Below are 24,964 nucleotides of genomic sequence, written 5' to 3' on the forward strand. Positions count from 1 at the left end.
GAGGATACAGAGATCCAAGACTAAAAGTCAGCTGCCACAGTGCCCGTAAATAAACATGCAGGGGTTATGAGCAATCGCCATACCAACGTCGGAGACTGCAGAGAACGAAGCCAAGCTGACACAAACCGTTTTCTTTGTTCTTTCTCAGTGAAAAGCCACCAGTGTACGTGTTTGCATGATCGAGTACCGAGTGTGTGCAGGCAAATGTTCGTCAAACCAGCGAAATAAAACAAAATGATCAACAAATCGATCATAATAAAGTAAATTTGTGAAAATATGTCTTCTTCTTCTCCTCCTCTTTCTTAAGTATGGCGTCCTACCTGGTGTGGAACGACTTGACGGTGTCGGTCCCCGCTGGTTCCAAGAGGAAACTGCTAAACCAGCTCAGTGGGTACGCTCAGATGGGTCGGATCTTGGCCGTCATGGGTCCTTCCGGCTCCGGAAAATCCACCTTCCTCGACTCATTGGCAGATTTCTCCGCTTCTCTCTGCCAACCTCCTCATTTCAGAACATTTTCTGGCAACAATATATCCATTTACTTGGCCTTGTTGTATTGCATTTTTATTTGAGTTATTAAACAGTCCGCCGGTGAAATCCGAATTCCACCTTCGAAGCTCTACGTACGAAACTCCTAGTGATACCGATACTGTTACCGAAAGATCAAGACAACAAGCATTGCCCATATATGGAAAATATAGCAACTTAATATAGTCACCAAATTCATTAAAAGCATCGAAAAAATTGCAAGAGGCTGCGATGATTACCCCTTTCCATAGCCAGATCTAGTAGTGTAGAAACGAAAGTGCAGCAAATAGTCACCAAATTCATTAAAAGCATCGAAAAAATTGCAAGAGGCTGCGATGATTACCCCTTTCCATAGCCAGATCTAGTAGTGTAGAAACGAAAGTGCAGCAAACTGTTTATTCTCATATGAATTGGGTCTCCCATGTATATGTATAGTTAAACTCACTTTATTTAAAGATTAGAAATAGAAATACATAAATAAAAGAAAAAAGATGCGGCTTATAGAAGTAAAATAGTGATGATATAATTATTTTTGTAACTAATAAATTCACTTGATATAAATTCTAATGGCATAATAAAATTCTTACAAAAAAAAGTGAATAGTATTTAAGTGTAACTCTTCATAGTTATATCATTCCATTTGGCTTGATATCAATCCTTTGACATTGAGGCACAAACATGCTCTACAACAATTTTATCTCTCATTTATATTGATGTTATTCTTTTTTCTTTCTTGAATTATAATATATAATTGAAATCATGTCATTAGAAGAAGAGAATAAAATTAGCTAACGAAAAAAATTAAGAAGATACAACTCTTAAATTTCCAGTAACTACATCAATATCACTTGGGAGTTTCCATATATGGTGCACTGAAAGTGGGATTCGGATTCCACTGGAGGAGGACCATAGAATAACTCTATCTTGTTCACCATGGTTTTAAAAGAAAAAGGAAACTCTTGATTTGATCAGTGAGACCACATTAATGATATCATGTGATGATAACGTAGCGTATTTTTGTTACACCCATGTAAGCTTGAGGGTTTTGGCAACAAAAAAGGCTTTTTGAGTATTAATTCAATAGTGGTCATAATTCAGGATTTTAATTAGTTGTATGCCCTTTCTAAGGGACATGTTCTGTTAATTTGTAAGATGTTCGTGATTTATGTTTTTTTTTTTTTTTGGTTGAAGGGTAATAATTATGTTGAGGACAGGCAAATGTATAGAAAATCCCGGCACCGAAACTTACACTTAAGAAGAGAAACAACCTGAGTGGAAGGATACCGGGACTTAAAAGGACCAACCGCAGCAAAAGAAAACAGAGCCGCACAACCAACAAAACAAGCACGGCAAACAGAAAGCCGGAACATAGCTAGGGCGACAGAAAGCTACACCAGGAAAACAAGCAAAAAACAACCCCTAGCAAGGAAGGAAGGTCGAGGAAAACTAACACGAAACGTGACGGAGCAGCGCCTGCAACCACCACGCCCAAAAATCAACTAGCCAGAAGGAGGTCCCCAGAAGAGAAAACAATGGGGTCGATATCCCAAGAATGTTGTAGCCTTCTATTTCTAATGGAATCCTCCACACCCCTGAAGGAAAGGGCCTTATCTTTCACGGCTCTAAGTAGTTGCTTCTTCATGGCAAAACAAAAATCGACTCTCCCCTGAATAGGATATCGTTCCTATTCTTCCAAATGATGTGGCAAACCGCATCGAAGGAGAAACGGCCAATACACTTATAAAAATCTTTCCCCAAGAGTAAGGAAATGGCCCAACTCAGGTTCTTCTCCCAACATCCATTACGCCAAGGAAGATTACATCTAGTCGCCCAAAAGAAAGCAAGCGTAGAAGTAATACGACATCCAAAAAAGAGATGATTAACTGAGTCAGGCACATCATTGCAAAAAGGGCAGGAAGCAGCGTCAATTTTACCATAAGATAAAAGGAGAGCTTGGGTAGGGAGTTTACGCCTAGTGATGAGCCAAAGGTTAAATTGATATCGAGGCACGATAGCATTGTTCCAGATGAAGGCATGCCAACTAACGCGGGGTTTCCTCCACCAAATAGCCTCTCATGTCGAAGCAACCGAGAACAAGCCCGACGACTCCCCTTTCCAATAAAAACGGTCATGGCACCGAGATAGGGAGGGAAGAGGTGACCCCCATGACTCAATCTTCGTCCTGATTGCATGGCCATCGTCGGAAAAAAGGTCAGCCACCGTAGCCATTCTGGAGAGCCCGGAACTATAAATGAGCACGTCTAAGAAAAATAAGTTTAAAGGCCCCCAAGGGTGCTAGTTGTCAAACCATAGTGACACAGATGAACCATCTCTTATCTTCCATGCAAAGCTTAGCCTGACTTCCTCCCTCATTTGCAAGATCTTCTTCCAAGCCCAAGAGCAAGAGGTCAACTGCTTTACCACCCATAAGTTTTTGTTCTTTAAGAACGTCGAATGAATCCATTTGCATCACATTGACTCCTTATTTATCTAAGAACAAATTCCAGATGTGTTTGAGCATAGCTACCTTGTTGTACTCACGGAGTCTACGAATACCTAGACCTTCTTCGGCTTTTGGGAGGCACACTTCATCCCAGGAAACCTTAGCTCCTCCTCTCCCCAACTTGGGACCTCTCCAAAGGAATTGTCTCAAAACACACGCTCAATCCGGTCAAGCACCGAGGCAGGCAATATAAACACACTAGCCTAATAGGCTTGAATGGCATGAAGAACTAACCTGATCAATTGGAGACACCTAGCAAAGGAGAGAAACCGGTGAGTCTAGGATTGCACCCTTGCCATAATGTGTCTCACAAGTTCAACACAATCGGCCTTACCCAGCCTATTCGTGATAATCGAAACTCCCAGGTACCGGATCGGCAAAATCCCTTCTTGAAAGCCAAGCTCCAGGAGTATTTGACTTTTAAGGGAGGGCGATCCACCCAAGAGGAAAACCTCACTTTTCCTCAAATTTAGAAGCAAGCCACTCCAGGATGAGAAAGTTTGAAGGCCTTCCTTGAGGAGCAAGACAGAAGGCAAGTGGCCTTCACAAAAGAGGAACACATCATCTGCAAAAAAGAGGTGCGAAAGGGAAGTAGGCTTACACCTCCAAAAGAATCTAAACCCCGATTGTTGTGAGCTTCTATAAAGAATACCCGAAAGCACCTCCATCACCAATGTGAATAAATAAGGAGACATGGGATCACCCTGCTATAGGCCATGTCCACTAGGAAAAAACCCATGAAGCTCCCCATTCAACACAATTGAGAACTAAGGCGTGCGAACACAAGTCATAGGAAAGCGAAACATAAGGAGTACACTCTCAAGGAACTGCCAATCCATGGTATCATAGGCCTTCATGAAATCCACTTTAATTGCACACTTAGGAGTATACGACTAAAGATGGAAACCGGAAAAGAGATCTTGGGCCAAAAAGATATTATCCCTAATACGCCGTCCTTTAACAAAAGCACTCTAAGGTAGGCTAATAAGGTCCTTCAACACTGCAACAATCCTATTCGCCAGCACCTTAGTAATAAATTTGTAAATAGTATTGCAACAAGCAATAAGTTTGTAGTCATCTACGGAAGATGCAATTGGAACCTTGGGCACCAATACCAAAACGGTGTTGTTTACCTCATTCAAAAGTCTTCCGGAGGCAAAGAAGTCCCCTATGGCTGTTGTAACCAGCTGCCCTACCAAGTCTCAGTTTTCCATGAAGAATTCTGCTGTGAAACCATCCGGGCCCGGAGCTTTACCCCGAGCTAGAGAAAATAATGTATCTCTAATCTCAAGGTCAGAGACAGGCCGGTCAAAGGAGGAGATTTGATCATCATTTAGTTGACAACGAATTACGCTCTGAATCTAGCTAACCTCAGGAATCTCTCCACCCACCCGAGGTGAGAGGAGGTCCTGGAAGTACTCCATAAAGTGTCGCTGGACAAGCTGTGGATCATTGATTTGGTTACCCGTTGAATCCATGACAGAAAGAATCTTGTTTCTCATCGGTCTCTTCTTGACATAATGGTGGAAGAACTTCGTATTACGGTCTCCCTCCTTAAAGAATCTGATTCTCACTTTCTATTTAAAGAATGACTCCTCTTGGGTGCGAAGCTCCAAGAAGGTACATCGTTGAAACTTCTCTAACACCGCAAGCTCATCATTGGCAGGATCTTGAAGTAGGCCATGCTGAGTCTAATTCAAAGCATTCCTCACCTCAGAAGTCCTAATAAAAATATTCCCAAAAGAATCCCTGTTTAAGCGCTTGAGACGACTTTTCAAGCTTTTCAACTTACAAACCAATCTAAACATAGGAACCCTAATAGTCGGAGCCTCCCAGACATCCTTTACAATTGTCCCAAAATCCGAGTGCTTCATCCAGAAATCAAAAAATTTGAAAGGCCTCATTTGGAGAACCGGGTTCTCCACTTTGACCACCATAGGAGAGTGGTACCAGGAGCAAGAAACGAAGCCTCCGAGAAGGAAAAGGAAAGCGTCCAAGCAGGGTTGACCAAAACCCTATCAATCTTCCTCGCCTTCTGAGAAGCCCCCGAAGAAGTAGACCAAGTGTAACGAAAGCCCACATACCCGAGGTCCTCTAGGTCCGCCTGATCCATACATTGACTAAACTCATCAAAGCATGGCAACCAAAGGTTCGAGCCTCCTGACCTATCAGAAGGGTCCTTGATAGCATTGAAGTCACCTATCACTAACCAAGGAACATTATGAACGGTAGAACTCTTACTCACAAGGTCCTCCCAAAGAGGTTTTCGAAAAGTGAAAGAGTGTTTAGCATAAACTATAGTAATGCAGCAAAAAGCTCCAAATTCTAAGGACGTAAGGTTCCCATGGATTGCCTAATCCGAAACCGACAACACATCAAAGGAAACAACAGAGGGATTCCACCCAATCCAGATCCTTCCCTGGTGCAAATAATCATAATTAGCCATCTAGGTCCAGCTCGGCATTAAATTCCCCAAAATAGAAGAAAACACATCTTGAGGAACTTTCGTCTCAATTATCCAAAGCAAAGCTAACCGATTGGATAAAATGAGGTTCCGAACCTCCGCTTGTCTTAGAGGGCCAATGAGGCCTCTAATATTCCAGCAGCATATATACATATTTACAAAGAGTAAGGAAAAGGAGGTTACCTCTTTTTGGAAGAGCTATGCCTGGTGGAAGGCGGAGCCGCACAAACCGTTGGAGGTGGGGGATCAGGAGCCAAGGCTAGCACCTTGTCCTACATATTCTCGGGTCTCCTACTATCGGGAGGAACCTTCGGAGGGGAACATAGTGATAGAAGATCATCATCAAAGGAGAAATCCAGGTTATCCACGCCTTCATGGTCCTCAACTAGGCTGGACAAACCAAGATCATTTGCCACCAAAGGCCTACCAACGTCATTCGAAGAGACAGGGGGTTCAACCGATTGCCTAAGGGAATTTCTAAGACCTTTAGTAGCTTTTCAGGTATATGTTGAGGCAAGAGGCAATCCCTCATCAACAGCTGCAACCTTGAACTTCAACTAATGCCCTTCATCATTAGAGTTGACCTGGATGGTCAAGTTTAGGTCTACCAGAGCAGGGGTCTTCTTTTTCTTGCCAATCACCAGCTTCCAAGGTTGTTCCTGAGTAGCAGCACCATCCGCAATAGAATCTGAGGGATGGCCAAGATCTGTAGAAACGTGGGCAGCTAGGTTTTGCCCCTTCACCCCCCGAGAAAAGGTGAGGTTGTCCCGACACTTATGTCCAAAGACTCCACACTTTGTGCACTCAACCAACCTCCATTCATAAACCACCGCAATATTTCGTGTGATCACATCCACATTAACATCAACCGAGGAGACTCTTGACTGATTTACATGGATCTCCACACAGACCCTAGCAAATGAAATCATTCTCATATTCTTCGTATGTTGGTCCACATAAAGAGGTTTACCAACATAGCTGGCAATGGCACTAATAGCCGGAGCCGACCACAAGTCAAGAGGGAGGTTCTTAAGTCTTATCCAAACCGGGACAGAGACTTGGTTGTTCTTCTTCAATTCCATGAGTGGCTTCCACTACTGTAAAACAAGGGGCACTCGAGCCACGGTGAGTGGTCCCTAGCTTCCTACGGAATGTAGGATCTGGGATATGAAAAAAGAAAAATCCTTGGTCGTCGGCCAGCATGTCAAGAAGCTTAGCCCCCCAAGTATTCTTCAGAGCTTGCTCAACAAGCTAAAATGGAAGTCGCTTTCCTACAAAATAACCCACCAAGTATTCACTCCATTTTGGATATGCATCTTGCAGCACTTCTCCGGGCAAGTTTACAACCGGTCTTTCCTCCACAAAAGAAGGAGGGATGAACGTAAGGTCATAGCCCTTAGCAACCAATTGCGCCACATTGGCCCACGAACGAGCTTGAGGAGGCCTAGATGAACTAGCCAGCTTATTCATGGGCCTCTTATCAGGGGCCCGCGCACGGCTTCGGCCCTAAACCTTCCTTCACAAGCTGGCTTGAGTTGTTTAATGAGCATAATATCAGTCCCAAGTAGAGCAGATCCCTCACCGGGCTGATGGGGCAATCCAATATTCCCAGCAGGTCGGGAAACTTCAACTCGAGGTGGAGGACTACGTCCCTTCCCACCAAAAGCATTAACGGTGGCCTTAGCCGAGGAGGAAGCCATCAAACAAGCTACCTCACTAGCAGCCCAACAACACCCGCTAAAATGCAAGCCAGCAAATCCATACCGGGCCAATCGAAGGGAGAGGGAGGTACTCACGAGCCTCCAACCACCACAAGGCCCTACGAACCGCCCTCCAATCCAACACGAGCAGAGCGAAGCAGATCTCGTGAGATTGGAGAAGCAGTGAATTGGGTCTGGAATAGGGCAGCTTCGAACTCCACTTCGAGGCCAAGACAGGGCAAAGTGATCGGTGGAAAAATGGAGGGTAGACCAACGAAGAACCCCTCCAAAAATTGGAGCAAACGGTCAGCTGTAGCACTTGGAGCAAGCACCGAACCATACAAGGTGAAAAGGACTAGTTTCGCCCCTTTTAGAGAGAAGGATGAACAGTATATCAATCACTAGTTACCTGTTGCTTCATGATTTATGTTAATATTCAAATTATTGAAAAACCTGCAACCAAGTCAAAGACAAATGCAACCACTAACCACTCTTCCCACATGGGAAGGGGGAGGTGGGGGATTCGAATCCCCACCTTTTCAGGAGGGTTGGGGTGAAGATGATTTTCGACTCTCACACCCTGCAATGATGTAAGGCAAAAGTCTGAGAATGAAAGTTAGAGTAGGAGTAGAGTAATACCAATAAAATAAAATAAAAAATCAAAGACAAACATGGGGCACATGTATGAAGCATCAGCTACTTTATTTACTATTTGAGTCGTATGTTCATGAAAGGAGTGCCACTTCATCAAATCGAGAGATTCTTGAAGGCCGAGACAAGCGAGGTGGCTGTAATGATGAATAAGAAGGTTGGGATTTTTTTCATGATCTAATTCTCTTAAAAATCACAGCTCCCCTAAAAAATCTCCAACTTTAGATTTGCATCCTAATTTTGCCTCGAACTTAAAAAATTTATAACTTTCACTTTAGTCTCAAATCAGTTTCACATCCCAAAATCGCCACTAGTTTTTTCTCTATGTCATCAATATTGGAAAGTTCTTGTCATTCCATATGAAAGTGAGGGTGTTTAAGAAGATGTGAGTTTTGATTGTAAACCTCTAACTAGCTCTGGTATTGAAAATTTCAAAGAAAATAATTACTTTTTTTGAACGCAGGAGCAAATTTGGAACTATAGTGAAATTTTATGATTTTTTTTTTCATAAAAAGAAGTTTGGGCCATAATAATTGGGGTTTTTCTAGAGAACTAACCTCGATCTTTTGTCATGTTCTTATTATGGCCCAATTTTTTTATTTCATAAGAAAACCACAAATCAATGTTACGCAAATCCAGTAGTTTTCATCCAATGATGTTGTCCAAGATTCAACCCGCCAATTCATGTGTACTTGGCAAAATCTTAATGAGGGTCAGATGTGGGTGCCAAATGAAATTGGTATTTTATTATGGGATGGAAAAATTTGGACTAAAATTAGGCCACAATTTGAAGTTAATGTCTTTTTATGAGATAAAATTTATGGATCACGGCTTTAATCCAAAGTCAATATTTTTCTATGAGAGAAATAATTGAGTCAACATTGAGATTCAAGGTAAAGTTGATGCATTTTGAAAAGAATCGCGCTTTATGAAAGCACCTTTACGGATTATGGCCCGGAGACTTTCCTGAATTTGGGGTCGACCCGTCCACTTCGTCCCGAGGCTTGACAAGACAACTTCAATTTAAAGGGATTATTTGGTTGCTTCTAGTTGATATGGGACAAGAATAGTGTAGGTAGAGAGAGGTAATTATGATTTACGCATTCCATATTTTAGGTGCATAATTACATTTACTACATAAGTACGTATACAATAAGAAATACATGTTTAAACCACTTAGTAGCCACTTTAGTTGACTACTTACTATGTTTTGCTTTTGAGCAGGTCGGATTTCTTCTGACGTCAAAGAAGAGGGAAATATTTCCCTAAGTGGAAGGAAGAAGGGGTTCTTAAACCACAATGATCTGGTAAGCATATCAAGTCCTTAGGCATAAAGTTATCTTTTGTTGTAAATTATTTGTTGGGGCAAATTTAATATGACAAAGTAAAATAGATTATGAGACGAGTATCTTGACTCTTGTGGAAGATAATTCTCTTTATTTTCAGGATTACTATCATTAAAAATTTCAAACTAGTATTCCATGACATATCTATCCCAAAAGAGTTTTTGTTTCCCACAAAATCCCAACTATTCATTCGATTAACTACAAGAAAACTTTAGTCCAGTAATTCTTAGATCATCATTGGAAAAGCAAGATTGCTTCCATCAGCTCAATCCTGGCAATAGTTTCCGTTTGGCACACTGATACTGTGACCAGTGACCTCTAAAATGGCGCATTACTAGGCCATTATTCTGTCAATTTTGTTTCATGAAGCATTCTTTTAGCCTTCAAAATATTAAATCATATTTTCAACTTCCTCTAATTCAATTTGGCGGTTTATGTGTATGACTGGACGGTATTCTTATAATCAAAATTTGGCCAAAAAAAGAGAGTCAAAGTTTGGCTGGTTTGGCCATGTTTCTCCTTTCTGAAATTTGAGCTTGCAAACTGACAAATAAATTTCTATCTGATGATTGATGTTTCAACCAGGGTCCCATGCTTGCATTTAGATGTGAGCATAATTCTAGGATTGAATTGGGAGTTAGAGAACTGGACCAATCACCAATTCGGTTCTAGGTTCCAATGCGCCCTAGTCCGGTTCCATTTTTTTAGGAACCGATGGTTCTCGAAGGAACTGGGAACTGAGAATCAAATTGATAACCAAGGAATGGAGAAAATCCTAAAGAGAGGCTTTTTACTTTTTCCTAATAAGAACTTAGATGTGCTTATAGAGGGGTCTATACTAATTTTTCTTGCAATCAATAACGATCAATGTGCGTGAGGTCGTTAGTAGTTTTAATAAGGGTTAGACCTAGGAATAGTTATAATTCTCTACTAATAGTCACTTATAAATTTCTAATAAAGGAATTAGACCAAGACTTAACATAAAAGGTTTTCAAATATTAGTAGCCGAATAAAGCTGCAATAATGTCAAATATCGCACTAATTTTCCAAGACCATTAGATCTATTCTAGTTTCATTTCCTAAAAAAAAACATATAACATTTGCGTCTTGTTGTAATTCATATCATTTTATGTTGTTCATAGACTAAATAAATTACCCTACATAGCATTATCTAGTGGGAATATGCAATGGCGAGTATCATACTATCACAAAATTTCACATGGCATTCAATATATTCAAGGTACTTTTGTTGTACCCATTAAAACAAAATTGGAATCCATGGACCTTTTGCTCTATAAGACCGTAAATATGGTGATTAGTTTGGTCATGATCTTCACTGGATATTGGCCAAAGCTTATGTTATCACATGTTAACATGTATGCCGATAATCTAGATTTTAATTTCTTGCTTGGTTTAATTATAACACCTTTTACTTATATTCTATTATTGATGTGTCTGTGTGAAATTGACATATATAACATGTCAATGGAGGTGGAAGAATGAGAGGCAATGACTTTCATTATATGTGAGGGATGTGGATGATTGATGACTAAAATTCAATAACTTAGGTTTCATGTTATGTGTTTTGAACTTTTTATTATTTATTTTATTTTATAAGTTCATCTTTTATAGATTATTTCAATTGACAAATGAAAAACTTTCATTTTGCTTTTGCATTCACTATCATTTTGCTTCACTAAAACTGCCCCCAAAAAAAAAAAAAAAGAAAAAGAACATGTTAGACCATAAAACCGACCTTAGAACCTATGACAAGACAGGTATAGGTTCCAGGGTATACATGATAAGTTTTATGTTTTAAAAAATGGGGAACATATTTTAATGGATAGGTTTCAGATTTCAAGTGGAATCGGAACTGCTCACCCCTACTTCAATCTTCTCATTTTGGGCATTTTTTCAGTCCTATGTGACCCAAGAAAATCTTTTCTTGGGTACTCTCACTATCAAAGAGACAATAGCTTACACAGCTCATCTGAGGCTTTCTTCCGAAATGACGAAAGCTGAGATCGACGAGGTGGTAGAAGCAAACATAAAAAAGATGGGACTTGGAGACTGCGCAGAGAACAAGATTGGTAACTGGCACTTGAGGGGCATAAGCAGTGGAGAAAAGAAAAGACTCGGCATCAGTCTTGAAATGGTGACAGACCCACTGATCTTGCTCCTTGATGAGCCTACCACAGGCTTAGACAGTGCCTCGGCTTTTTTCATGGCAAGAGCTTTAAGAAATATTGCAGATGAAGAAAGAATAGTTATTTGCTCAATCCACCAGGCTAGCAGTGAAGTTTTCGATCTTTTTGATGATTTACTCCTTTTGTTGAGTGGAGAAACTGTGTTTCTAGGAGAAGCCAAAATGGCCATTGAGGTAATAAAAAGTCAACACTTCATTCTTACTCAGACATTTCGGCTGTGCAGAAGCAAGATAATGTAATTCTAAGTCCTGGTGCAGTTCTTTGCAGATGCTGGATTTGCTTGTCAGAGGAGGAGAAATCCCGCTGATCACTTTCTGCGGTGCATTAGCTTGGACTTCAATTCTGTAACTGCTACTATTGCTTTCTCATAGAAATTATGTTGAGTTTTAAATCGAGCACTTCTATACTCTGCATCAGTTCTTGTGATATTTAAATTGACTTCCGAATATAATTATCAGGGCTTGCTATTTTATCTTGCAGCAAACTCCAGCGTCATCTGGTTTTTCAATGAACATGTAAACAGCAGAGATTAAAGCTACACATCCAAAGTTACAAATCCCAATTGTGTGGCATCCCAAAATTCAAGACAACCTCTAGATGTATTAAAAGCCCATGATTAGGTAATGAAATTTCCTATGGTTTATGCTTTACAAAGACCATGAGTTATTAAAATTAGTATTATAGGATAAATTAATCAAAGTATTCATAGCTATAGATTAAATGTTAAAATTATGGGAAAAAATGAAATCTATAAAAAGAAATTAAAGATGAATAATTGAAAGTGAAATTGTGGGTTCAATTAGGCTTGGGTCTTAGGCCCAAGAGTATGGAGCATGAAGCCCAACTCAGAATAAAAATCAAGATAATGTCTTGCCAAGTGGCAAAAAGGAGACTCCATGCATTGGCCATTGTGGGTGGCTTCTAATCATGACTAATGATGGGGTTTAGGGGAAATAAAAGGGAGAGAGTGGCTGGTTGAGGGGGCTGTCGCCCAAGCCAAGAGAGAGAGAGAGAGAGAGAGTTGCGAGAGAGAGAGAGACAGAGGAACCGAGAGAGAGGAGGAAGGAGCCGCTCGCCCGCTTGTCGCCCGTCCTTCGCCCGTCCATCACCGTCCGCGTGTCGTTGTTCGCTTGATTTTGGAGGCAAGTTGGGATCCATATTCTGCTCTTGCATGTGTGCCTTGCATGTATGTTTGAAATGGTGATGAATCTCGGACGTTTAGGGTGTTAGAAACCGAAGCTTGAGTGTGTTGTTCTTGAAGATGTATTCTGTTTTCGTGTATACCGCCTGACCCAGAATGTTGTAGAGGCTTGCATGCGGGTTTTGAATTGGATTTTGGCTTCGACTTCTCCACAAAAGTTGTAGAAAACATCTCAAAGTATAACATAATAAAATTTGAGACAAAATGGTTGAGTTTTAAGGGGTGAAACCCTTCCTCTACGAAAACGCTAGATCTGAAACTGTTTCATTGACCTCTTGGTGGTTTTGTGCGCTGCATGTCACTTTTTATTAAGAATTTCACTTTGACTTCTTCACGAAAGTTGTAGAGAACATCCTGGTGATTAACATACTCAATTTTAGGTAAAAATAACAAGTGTGGCCTAGTGAAACGATTTTCTTTTGAAGACGACAGATCTGGAAGTAACGAACTGGACTCCAGCGACTTCGTGAACTATAAGGTGACTATCCGTTGAGAATTTCACCTAGATCCCTTAATGAAAGTTGTAGTGGACCTTTTGAGGAAAAACATATCAAAAATTCAGAGGAAATGAAGGAATATAAGTAGGCAAAACCTCGATTTTTCGGAGACAGCTAAACTGGACTGTTCGGTACTAGGAACAGAGGCTTCAACCGTCCATTTTTAATAATATAGAACGAATATGGCATTAATGTCTTCATGAAAAATCTACTTTAGGGTCTTGACTACAATATACTCAAATTTAATAATTTTTGAAGGTCATTAGAGTATTTAATCTGAATTATTTTAAAAACCGAGTAATCTGTCGCGCTTGAGTCTAGTCAGTTTCAAAGCATGGGTCATATCATTTTGTATGAAGATTTTTCGGCAAAGTTTCCTTCACAAAGTATCTTTATTTATGTCTTCCCTGAAACATATTAAAATTCCATAAATTTTGAAGTTCATTTACCTATTTAACCAAAAATATTTCATAATCTGTGCAAGCTGTGTTGATAGAATAGAAATGCTGTGATGCGTGATCTATATCAAATTGTATGAGGATCTTTTGGTGCAGTGTCCTTTATGAAATATCTGACATTATTTCTTGACTAATACAAGTTTGAATTTTATAATTTTTAAAGACCATTTGGGTATTTAATGGAGATATTTTCAAAAACTGCGCAAGCTGGATTGTGTGAATTTCAATGCTGGAAATTGTGATTATTCTGTTTTGGATAAGCCCTATATTATATTGATTGAGGTGATTGAATCTTGCTGAGCATGTGATGATATTTGGCATTGCATATGGAATTGAACGCTGAATTTGACGTTGTTGCCATTACATCATGTGCCATGTTGATTGTGAGACATAAATTGGTAATTATGAATTATGATGAATGAGGAAATGGTTGGAGGCGGCCTATAATGCCCTGGGAGTGTCAGGATGCCTGGGATGGGGGGCGCCGGATGCCCGGATTGTATTGAGATATTCCGGAAGTTTTGAGATGCATGGTTTTTTTGTGCCCGGGGAATGCCTCGTGAACTGATGCCTTTCAAAACTGAATATCTTCTGCACATTGAATGCTAAAGACATGATGAAGATATGTGTGTGACAGATGTGGCTGACGATGATCACCTATGGCATGATGATATGTGTGTGACATGATGATGATCACCTATGGCATGATGATATATGTTGAATGATCACATGGTTTGATGGTAAGAATACTTAGAATTCCAACGTATTGTATGATGCAGTGGAAGCAGCTCGGGGACCAACATTTTAGATTAGAGAGAGTTAATGAACAATATGTGATTTTTGAAACGTGATAGTGATGTATGATGTGGAGCTACATCTATATTGAAGTAGCATTTTTTCCAGAACTGAGTCTTGCTTTCATGAAAATATGTAAATAAAACTTGAATATCTTCTAGGTTGAATGCTAAAGGATTATCAGGTCTGCCGGTTGAATAAGAATACTAATTCCAACAAGTGGAAGCAGCTCAGTTAATGAACAATATGTGATTTTTGAAACGAGTGGAGCTACATCTATATTGAAGTAGCATTTTCCAGAACTGATGCTTTCAAAACTGAATATCTTCTGTTGAATGCTAAAGGATTATCAGGTCTGCCGGTTGAATAAGAATACTAATTCCAACAAGTGGAAGCAGCTCAGGGTTTTGACTCATCGGTCCTTCATCAACATATATAGGGACATTGGATACTCCTGGTTGAGGATCATGCTCTACATTTTATCATCAATAAGTGCTGGAACTCTATATTTTGACATCGGATATGACAATGGGGCAATTATCAACAGAGGAAAGTTTGTTTCATTCCTCTTCGGCCTCATGGTATGTTTGTCTTGTGGTGGTGTCCCTTTCTTCAATGAAGAACTGAAGGTATAGCAAAGCATCAAGGCTAATCGATTTTCAGCTATTATATATCAGCAGTATCTTCATACTTGAGGTGATATTAGAATGATTTGTCGCTAGGACTAGAACTAAGTTTCCTCTGCAGGACAGAAAAGCTCCACCATGATAGGTGTGAAGTAGGGGTGAGCGCAGTTCCCAAGTAGAACCAAGAACCGAAGAACCGAACTGGAGGTTCTGGTCTGGTTCCCGGTTCTAGGGAGGCTGGTTCCTGTTCTCGGTTCCCTTTTTCTGCAAACCAGCGGTTCTCGTTTCCGGTTCCGGTTCTTCATGGAACCAGAAACAAGAACCAGAACCGGAACCAGTTAGGGTTCCTGCCCTAAACCTAAAAAGTAAAAGCCCTCCAATCTTCACGCTTCAATTGTTTTACCCTTCTCCTGTTCTCTGCCTCAACCCTAGTAGTCTCTCTTCCCTCCGCCGGATGCCGCTGGTCGCCGATTGTCTCTCTTCCCTCCGTTGGATGTCGCTCGCCCCCAGAAGCTCACCCTCGACGCCGCTACTCGCCTCGTCTCGCCGTTGGTGGGCAGTTGCCGCTCGTCCTCTGCTGGACACCGCTCGCCCCCAGACGCTCACCCTCGACGCTGCTCGCTTCGTCCCGCCGCTAGTTGCCGGTCACCGCTCATCCTCCGCTGGACGCTGCTCACCCCCAGAAGCTCGCCCACGGCGCCGCTCGCCTTGTCCCGCCACTTGCCGCTTGCCCCTAGACGCTTGCCCTCGACGACGCTTGCCTTGTCCCACTGCTGGTAGCTACTCGTCCCATCGCCAGACACCGCTCGCCCCTAGACGCTCGCCCTCGACGCCGCTGGTCGCCACTCGTCCCGTCTCGCCGCTGGATGGCACTTGTATACCCCTGCTGGATGGTGCTCGCCCCTCGGTGATGCCCTTGATGACGACGCCCCCTTGCTTCCCTCGATGCTGCTCACACCCCGCTCGCACCATCGCTGGACGATGCTTGCCCCTTTTGGACCCGCCCTTACAACTTGGGTAATCCATTCCTTCTTGTTCTCTTCTTTTATTGGAATGGGTTGTCAGTTGTTTCTATGCTTCTACTTCTACTAGTGCGAGTTTCTTTAAGAAATGAGTCACAACGGATAAGACTCAAGAGGCCACTTTAGCAGCCCATTTTGTTACACGATCGTGATAACTTATTTTTGTCAACTTAAGGTTGATTTTCTTTAATTTTGTGTTAACATAAAACATGGGAGATGCTAGTAGGGCCAGCCGACATATTTGAAGATTTGTTCCTAGAATTTTAAAGAGGACAGTAAGCGTTTGCAAAGAGAGTAGTTTCCCGAGGAGGATATGGTGAAAAGCTTAATATTGTAAGTCTGAAGCTTTCCCTGACATGCTCGGGTATTGTTTTTTCACCTTTTCTGAATGATAACTCTTAATATGACATTTTCATAGGTGTCTTTTCTTTCATCAACTATTGCCATGCTTTATATCAAGGCTCATGTCTAATGAATTTTTCTTCAATGTCTTGTTCTCATTGTCAAATAACGTTAATAATTGCTTCCTTCATCTATTGTTGTGGCACCCCGAACCCTTCGTAGGTCGCCACAAGCACCAACGTTACACCTTATTACATTTCTTCTTAGAAGAGGCGTCGTAATTAGTAGACACACATTTTTTTTTATTTCATAAAACGGTCCCAGCGCGACTCATTAGCGGAAGCAAAATAAAACATCACCATCTTTCCCTCTAGCAACCATGATACAAATACACACCACTAATCATCATGATTAAAAGACGAGCCACGACACTTTATTTACATATATTTTCAAGATGGGATTTCCTAGGTCGATACATCAAAAGGAAAAGCCAGGACTCAGCCATGTCCGGCCTAAAACCCCAAAAAGAACCCTCGACCCGCTACAACACACGTGCAACAATCCCCATCATCAGTGTCGGCTAAACTATCCCCAAAAAGATCCAGCTCCTACTCGTCACGCACGGGCCCTCACACCCAACCCGGTCCATCAGGCGGTGGCGGCGGCAACATCCCTCTCATCACACCGTCGCGACGAACGTGGACGGAGATGAACTCTTGGACAACCGGGCCCCCAGCCAGGCCTACGTCGTACATGACTAAACAACGCACTCGAATATATGTCAATCCAGGAACAGAAGGACAGCCGAACTCCTCGCACTCGACCTCTACATCGGATGGTAGACTGTAAAACACACCCCGCGTAACGGCAGGAAGCGGCATGCTGCTAATCTGAAATGTTGGTCCCCAAACGAGGTGAGTACAACCACTCAGCAGGTAAATGAATCCAATAACCACTCAATGCATCATACAAGTCATACATGCATTCCAGGCATTACTTACCTTGAAACCATGCGTATACTATCATGCATCATCATCACAGTCATAACACATACATGCATATCATCATGTCATACTCATATCATCGTCATCATGACATCATCATATCATATCATGTATCATCATCATCATCATTATCATCATCATATATGCATATCATCATCATACACATGTCATCATGCCATGGGTGATCGTCATCATATCACATCATACATCATCATCATCATCATTATCATGCCATAGGTGATCATCATCATATCACATCATACATCATCATCATCATCATCATCATCATCATCATATATGCATATCATCATCATACACATGTCATCATGCCATGGGTGATCGTCATCATATCATAACATATATGCATGTCATCATGCCATAGGTGATCGTATTATATCATATCATGCATGTCTCAATTTCCACTTTTAACTTTCAATTTGATCACCACATCACCCTTCCTCGGATCACCACTTTCATCTCATATTTTACACTCGCACCCCATCGCGAGAAAAACCTCCGGCATTCAGCCATTCAAGGCCACCGGGAATCCGGCCCCCCACATTCTGGGTATCTCGCATCCCAACTAGCATCACGAGGCATCCTCTCGGGCAAAGACCTCCGACGAGGCTTCCGGCATTTACACTCCCTGGCTGGGCATCCCGCACCCCTACTGGCACCGCGAGGCATCCCCCTGGGCACAAACCTCCAGGGCTTCCGACACCCCCCAACTTTTCGGGCATCCTGAAACTCCCAGGGCCATCCGGCAATGTATCTCTATACATCCCGGGCATTATCATCCGCCATAACAATCTCCTCATTTAACATTATCCATGTTCACCAATTTCGGTCTTAATTTAACATGGCATATGATGCGATGGCAAACAAGTCATATTCAGCATTGAATTCACACATGCATCTCAATGCATACATCAGACCACATTATACATGCAACATGGTACAATTATTCATAGAATAAAATTTATGGAATTTATGCCAATTAAAATAATCCATTTATCATGCCCTTTTTACATTTATTTAAATTCCAGCTTGTGCCATTTTCAAAAATATTAAATTTAATATCTATAAAATTCTCAAAAATCATAAAAATTAAGGCAAGTGATAATCACGACAATAGGATAATGATTTCATGCAAAATACATGGCCAAATAGAATTCCACACAAATCCATAATTCACCCCATAACAGCATATAATTTTCGGATGAAATCAGAATGCACAGTCTTCGAAGAAATTCGATTAAAACATTCATAAGACCTTCAAAAATTACAAAATTTTTCCAAGTTATGGAAAAGACATTAAAGTACATTTTCATGAAGACTTCCAAGTCAGATTATTTTTAGATTATTTTCTACAGTCACACGAAGCTTCTGGATCTAACACCGAATCGTCCAGTGCATGCTTCTCCGAAATACTGAGTTTTCACCTACCTATTCTTCTTCATTTCCTCTGAAATTTGGATATGTTTTACATCAAGATTTTCTCTACAAGTTTCATGTAGATATCTAACTCGAATAGCCAGAGTATAGTCGTCATTTAGGTCCATGAAGTCTCGGGTGTCCTGTACCACGTCTCCAGAATTATTGTCTTCAAGTTCTAGTCAATTTACTAGGTTATACTTGTTCATTTCACTTCAAATTTGAGTAGGTTGTATTTTAAGATGTCCCCTACAACTTTAATGAAGAAATTGAAGAGATATTCTTAGCACAAATCAACATGCAACCACAAATCCATCAAAAGCTCACTGAAATCGTTCCAGATCTGAGGTCTCCGTAGGATGAGAGTTTAACCCATTAAATCTCCATCATTTTCCACCAAATTTTAGTATGTTGTAGTTTAAGATATTAGATACAACTTTAATGAAGAGATAGAAGCCAAAACCGAACTCTAAACATGCATGCAAGCTCTCACAACATTCTGACTCGAGCGGATTCAAACGAAAACAGCAACCTTACTAAAAAGCAAGTCATCCAAGCTTCGGTTTTCCTCTCCTAATCACTCAAAATTCGACATACATGTAACACACACACATGCAAGAGCAGTAAGAGGACTCCAACTTGCCTCTAGACCAGACGGACGACGGCACACGGCGGTGATCACAGCGGCACACGGCAGACGGATGGCGACTCCTCCTCTCGGCTTCTCCTCCCTCTCATCTCTCGAAATCTCTCTCTCTCTCTCTTGGCCGAACAAGCAACCGGCCACTCTCTCTCCTTCCCTTCTCTTTTATCCCCCATTTCCTAATCATTAGTAATCATTGTTTGCCACTCCAATTGACCAATGCATGCCATCCCTCTCTAAGCCAATGCATGAAGATCTCTTGCCACTTGTCTTAATGGGCTTTTGGGCTTGGGCTGGCCACTCTTGGGCCTCCTCTTGGGCTGGTCAACAGCCCCCTTTCGTGGGCCTAATTGGGCCGACTAGCTTGGCCCATCAAGGCTTCGGCCAATGGGCCTAAGGCCCATCCTAATAAAAATTTAAATTTTCCTTTTTATAATTTCTTCTATAAATTTTAAATTTTAAATTCCACATGGCCAAAGTCTTGTGACATTTTATTTATAGAAATTTAATTTATAAAGTGTATGGCCAAGCATAAATTATTATCATTAATCTATCTAATTTAAAATCTCATAAACACAAGCACAAATCACCTAATCTTAAAAGAGACTAATGGCGAAAGCATTAAACCATAGGAAATTTCATTACCTAATTAGAGGCTTTAACACACCTTATAACTTGACTTTTAATTTTGGGATGCCACAATTGCCCAATAATGGAACAAGTCTTTGGGTCTTGCAATTGATTCTAACTTTGATGGCTTGCATTAATTTAAGATTTGTTTCAAGAGTCGCAGTGGAATTTAACAATCGTTCTCCTTTTCTCTTCATCTTTTCTAGTGGAGAATATCTTATCATGTATGATGTCTTCCTTTGAAGATTTGTCGCATTTTCAGATATAATTCTTGCATTTTTGCAGTTGTTAGAAAAGCAATTTCCTTCTTGCTTAATATGAGTAAAGAAAAGACTTCTCTCTTTCCATGATTTATGATCAATTTCCCCTTTACTTTTAGTTTTGTTTTATTATCTTATGATGTATGTATTTCATGAAAGGGCATTTCTTTCCAATGAATGGAGACACAAGTTCACGACAGCCAAAAACAAGGGCAATTATGAAATGGTTGAGAGAGATTCGTTTCACAGCATTTGCTTCCTTGCATGGGTACTAAATTTAGCTTTTCTATTTTTGTGCTAGATCATGTCATGCTGGTAGGGCCTTTGATGACAACGCATGATTATATACTTGTTTATTGATGCATGATTTACACTTTTTTATCACCCCCTCTGCTTCCCATGTGTAATGTGATTAAAATTTTAAATATGAAGAATCATTTGAACAATGAATGTAACAATGTGCATCCTCTTATAATTTCTCAGGGTGCCCTAGTTGCAAATTATCCATGGGATGGAGCGGAGGACAAGAGGTGATCATCTGACATTCCAATTCATATGGTGAATTCGTGGGCCACTTATCTTGATAATTTGCTTGATTTCCCAGCCTGCGTGCAGAGCCTTTTGTCACTTTGATCTGTGTTGTCCTGCATGTTATTTGCTAGATGTACTAGGCATTACTTTTTCATTGATCAGTTGTTCTTTCTCTATGTTCGTGAATTAAATCTCCAGCTAATATGTAGATCAAAGGTCTGCTTTGATCTCCAGTTTGCAATGTGTCCCAAACCTTTTATGTATTACTCCTATGTTAAGTTAATTCATCCTTTCATAGTGATGAAAAAGTTGAAATCATTTAGTTTTAGAGGGACAGCAAAATATAGAAAGGTGCGGCACATTAATCAAAGTTTACACGTGATCTTTTATTGGCCTACTTGATTTGTTGTTTATAACTTTTCATAAATTACTGCAGTAATTATACTTTTGCTTTCATATCCTATATTCTTAATGACTATTGGCAATCCTAAATTGCAGGAGACATTAGTTTGTCAGCCCTAATGATGAAGCCTTTCGGTTCATGGCAAGTATATATAGTCGCTCTCACCGTAACATGTCATTGAGTAAAGAATTTGAAGGAGGAATTACGAATGGAGCAGCCTGGTATGACGGTTTTGAGGTAAATCCATTGTAGCTCATAATATAGGAAGTGCTGATCTTTTTGGTATTTTAATCTAATACCTTTGTGAAGTGAACCACTGGACTTTGCAAAAGAAAAATAATTCACATTCTATAATATTAAACGCTTATGAGTATTATAGATTGTGTTCACGTTGTATTCTCTTTGATGAATGACAATTTTGTTTAATATTGCTGCATTCATTTCCATTTACCAGAAAAAAGAAGAAAAGGAACTTGTTGAAACCTGGAACCAACCCTGAAACCTGTGACAGGGTAGGTTCAAGGTTATTGGTTATGACGGGTAGGTTCCAGGTTCCAAGCGGAATCTGTGAGGAACCGGGAACCGCTCACCCCTAGTGTGAAGTTGCATGTCGAAGCCTAAGACGCTGTAAATAACACAAATCTAACTAAAGAACTTTTAGTTGATGGCCTACTCCAACTCATAGTCACAGAGGAATGTGAGTACTGCATAATCAATTGGAGAGATTAAAGCTAAATCAACTAAGTTTTTTCGAGGGATGCTTAAGATTATTCATATGGGATCGATCTCATCATCAAAGCGAGAATATACATTAATTACATAAAAAAGGAGAAATCTTGGCGGCGTATGACATCCTTTTCTTGTCTATCTCAGGTATTTTATGCCGAGAGACTCAATGGGCATTATGGCGAGACCCTGTTTGTGCTTGTGAATTTCCTTTCTTCGCTCCCTTTCTCGGTGGTGAATTCTCTGGTTTCAGGAACAACGATATTCTACATGGTGAAGCTTCATTCAGGATTCTCTCACTATGGTTATTTCTGCATTAACTTCTTCTGCACCACCATTATTGAGAGTTGCATGATGGTTGTGAACTCATTTGTCCCCAACGCCTTGATGGCTGTAGTAACTGGAATTAGTGTCAATGTAAGCAAATTTTCTCTCTTAAACTTCCCTTCCTGTAATCCTTATAAATTATGTTGTTGTTCATAGCTAATTTTTGTGAATTCAGGTTCTAATGATGATGGCATCACAGATCTTTAGACTTCTCGCTGATCTTCCCAAGTTATTTTGGCAGTACCCCATGTCCTACATCAGTTTTGCCAAATGGGCAGTTGAGGTAGTTAGAATATAGTGATTCGCTATTTTTCCGAAATCAAGCTTGAAAATTTATCAGCATATTTATGCATACAGCCATGGCATGGAAGATATTTATCTTCAGTCTCAATAATATCGTCTGACTAGTAAAACTCCACCAGGAGCATGCGCTATTGCTTGCATTGCATATTTAAACTCATTGAAGTTAAAATTCTCATCTTCTGCCTGAGGTACATTTATGAGAAGGAAATCTCAAAACAACAAGATGCCTTCTATTTTGATGTGAAGAAATGGATTGAATGGTCGACAGTTCCGCCACTCCCTTCTTCCTTTCTGGATTGTTGACCCTCTCTTCCATATGCTAGAGGTTATGTTAACCAATGAAATAATGTGATACTATGAAAATTCTGTTATTAGTCACTTTCATAGATTGATCAGAACACCACCAGGCTTCACCACATATTTCGCTCTGTCTCTTTAGTCAAACTGGAGCTTCAGATAAACAGGGTTTCTCAGAAACAGTTCTGCGACTAGCCATGGCAGTCAACAATACAAGCATATGATTTGGATCAGTGACGTTGAGTTCTCCCAAATATCTCATGAATTACAAGTCACTCATACAAATCATTCACATGCCTTGCAGGGTCAATACAAGAATGTCATGACCGGTCTTGAGTTTGATTCAGCAGAGCCAGGAGAACCAAAACTAAACAGCGAGATGATCCTCAAAACAACTTTTGGCATATCACTAGATCATTCCAAGTGGTGGGATGTAGCTGTGCTTCTGTTTCAATTGTTTGTTTACAAAGTACTACTCTTCTTAGTGCTTAGGTACAAGAAGAGAATAGCGCCCCAGTTACGGTTGTCGTCACAAGTGTTATTCAAGAAGTGTGTCTTGACAGATGATTCTGGTGCCAAATAGCAGCTAGCATCCATGATGTTTCCGGAACATACTTACTTTATCAGCAACTAATGCACCATGGTTATGTAAATGATGCATTTGTTCCTAGTTGTCGCAAGTTCTAAATGCAATTCACCTTTTTCACTTCAATGTTATGACAAATTCAATATTGGTATACGTAATGTGACAAGATTTAGACCTAATTCTCGGCCTGAGGTCCACCCGTTCCTCTTTGTAATTAATGTAGATTATAAACCTCTTACAAAGCACAAAATTTGGACATACGGCACTAAAACAAAATTTGGACAGACGGCCCATTTAGTGCCTCTCTCTCTCTCTTTCTCTCTCTCTCTCTCTCTGTCTCTCTGCAATTACAAGCTACTGCAAGATTCGATGTAATGGATAATAAAGTACATTGATTACAAGCAAAACATATGTTACGCAATGAGTTACAACTGATATTGAAAATAAAGATTAAGCAATTCAAGGGTTGTACAAGAGTCAAATATAGCTTGCACTCATTTACAAAAAGATAAAAAAAAAAAAATTGGGGTAAAGTGTACAGTGTCTTTGAACAGCCTCTCTGTCCCCTTATGGCGCACCAAACATTTGGACACCGAGCTTATCATACCCATGACCTCCAAATCTAATCCATGGCTGTGAAGCAGACCCAGGTGGAATTCAGATCTTTCTTTTCCCCCAAAACCGAAAGGGCCAAATATGCAGAAGCCAAGAAAGTGTACTTGTCCTCGAATGCCCAACTTTTGAGGTGCCCAGGATCAACAAAATCATCATAACTTTAAGATGCCTTGCAAGAAAAACCGGTATCCTCAAACTTCCTACTTATTTCTTCTGTTTTTTCCACGCAGCATTATTGCCATTGCGTGCTCTGGATGCTTTATGATTTCTCATTGAGGTTTCCATGCTCATACTACCTTTTAGTTCCATCTTTCTCTTTTCCCCGCTTTTCAGTTTGTGAAAGGTCCTCTTCCTTTTCTTTCCAGATTCGTTGGATTGTTTCTTAGAAAATTTCCCTGCAGCCAAATCACCATCCTTTTTAGAACCTTCTAATCTGCCATCAGCAGTAAGAGAAGTTTCATATTCTCCTGGCGAACCATCTTTGTTCTTCAATCTCCTTTTGTATCCTCGTCCCCTGACATCTTTCTGATTTGCAGAAGCTTCCTTGTTCTCTATCCCGCCTTCATTTGAGGTTTTGTTTCGCCAATTCTAAAAGGTCAAACATGTGATCATTTTACAAAACAATATTACGACCTCCAGAAATCATGCGCTACTGGATAATATTTCTGTAGGATACACATCCAAGCATTGTTGAATTCATGCTCATATCTTAAAGTGAAAAGGGAAAGCCATTACCTCCATAACTGTCTTAAGAAAACCCCTGTACTTTTTCTGGGGTAACAAGCTGAACAGCAGCAAAACCACACTTCCTAGTCATTATCTCGAGAATGACTGTGACCTGCATATACAGTGATAATGGACATTCATT

The 24,964-nt window shown here is 40.5% G+C and overlaps 2 protein-coding genes across 2 annotated transcripts; one reads left to right on the forward strand and one right to left on the reverse strand.

The window, feature by feature from the left end:
* Positions 1-308: 308 nt before the first annotated feature.
* On the forward strand, positions 309-23,478 carry LOC104427509 (ABC transporter G family member 15). Its single transcript, XM_039305194.1, has 8 exons — positions 309-466; positions 9,063-9,150; positions 11,108-11,569; positions 11,654-11,761; positions 14,692-14,976; positions 22,116-22,385; positions 22,471-22,578; positions 23,200-23,478. Exons 1-8 carry the CDS (start codon positions 309-311, stop codon positions 23,476-23,478), a joined length of 1,758 nt encoding a protein of 585 aa, XP_039161128.1.
* A 418-nt stretch (positions 23,479-23,896) lies between these two features.
* Positions 23,897-24,955, reverse strand: LOC104427587. Its single transcript, XM_039305765.1, has 2 exons — positions 24,832-24,955; positions 23,897-24,684 (listed from the first exon to the last, which is right to left on the reverse strand). Exons 1-2 carry the CDS (start codon positions 24,835-24,837, stop codon positions 24,301-24,303), a joined length of 390 nt encoding a protein of 129 aa, XP_039161699.1. The 5' UTR covers positions 24,838-24,955; the 3' UTR covers positions 23,897-24,300.
* Between the last annotated feature and the right edge of the window lie 9 nt (positions 24,956-24,964).

The sequence above is a fragment of the Eucalyptus grandis genome, chromosome 11, assembly GCF_016545825.1.
Source record: "Eucalyptus grandis isolate ANBG69807.140 chromosome 11, ASM1654582v1, whole genome shotgun sequence".
Classification (NCBI taxonomy): Eukaryota; Viridiplantae; Streptophyta; class Magnoliopsida; order Myrtales; family Myrtaceae; genus Eucalyptus; species Eucalyptus grandis.

What these genes read in the sequence shown, in the direction of transcription:
- LOC104427509 (XM_039305194.1), top strand. Translation starts at nt 309, where the DNA reads ATGGCGTCCTACCTGGTGTGGAACGACTTGACGGTGTCGGTCCCCGCT. An exon ending in TCCACCTTCCTCGACTCATT is followed by an intron (nt 467 to 9,062) that starts GGCAGATTTCTC and finishes GTTTTGCTTTTG; the next exon opens with AGCAGGTCGGATTTCTTCTG. An exon ending in TAACTGGAATTAGTGTCAAT is followed by an intron (nt 22,386 to 22,470) that starts GTAAGCAAATTT and finishes TTGTGAATTCAG; the next exon opens with GTTCTAATGATGATGGCATC.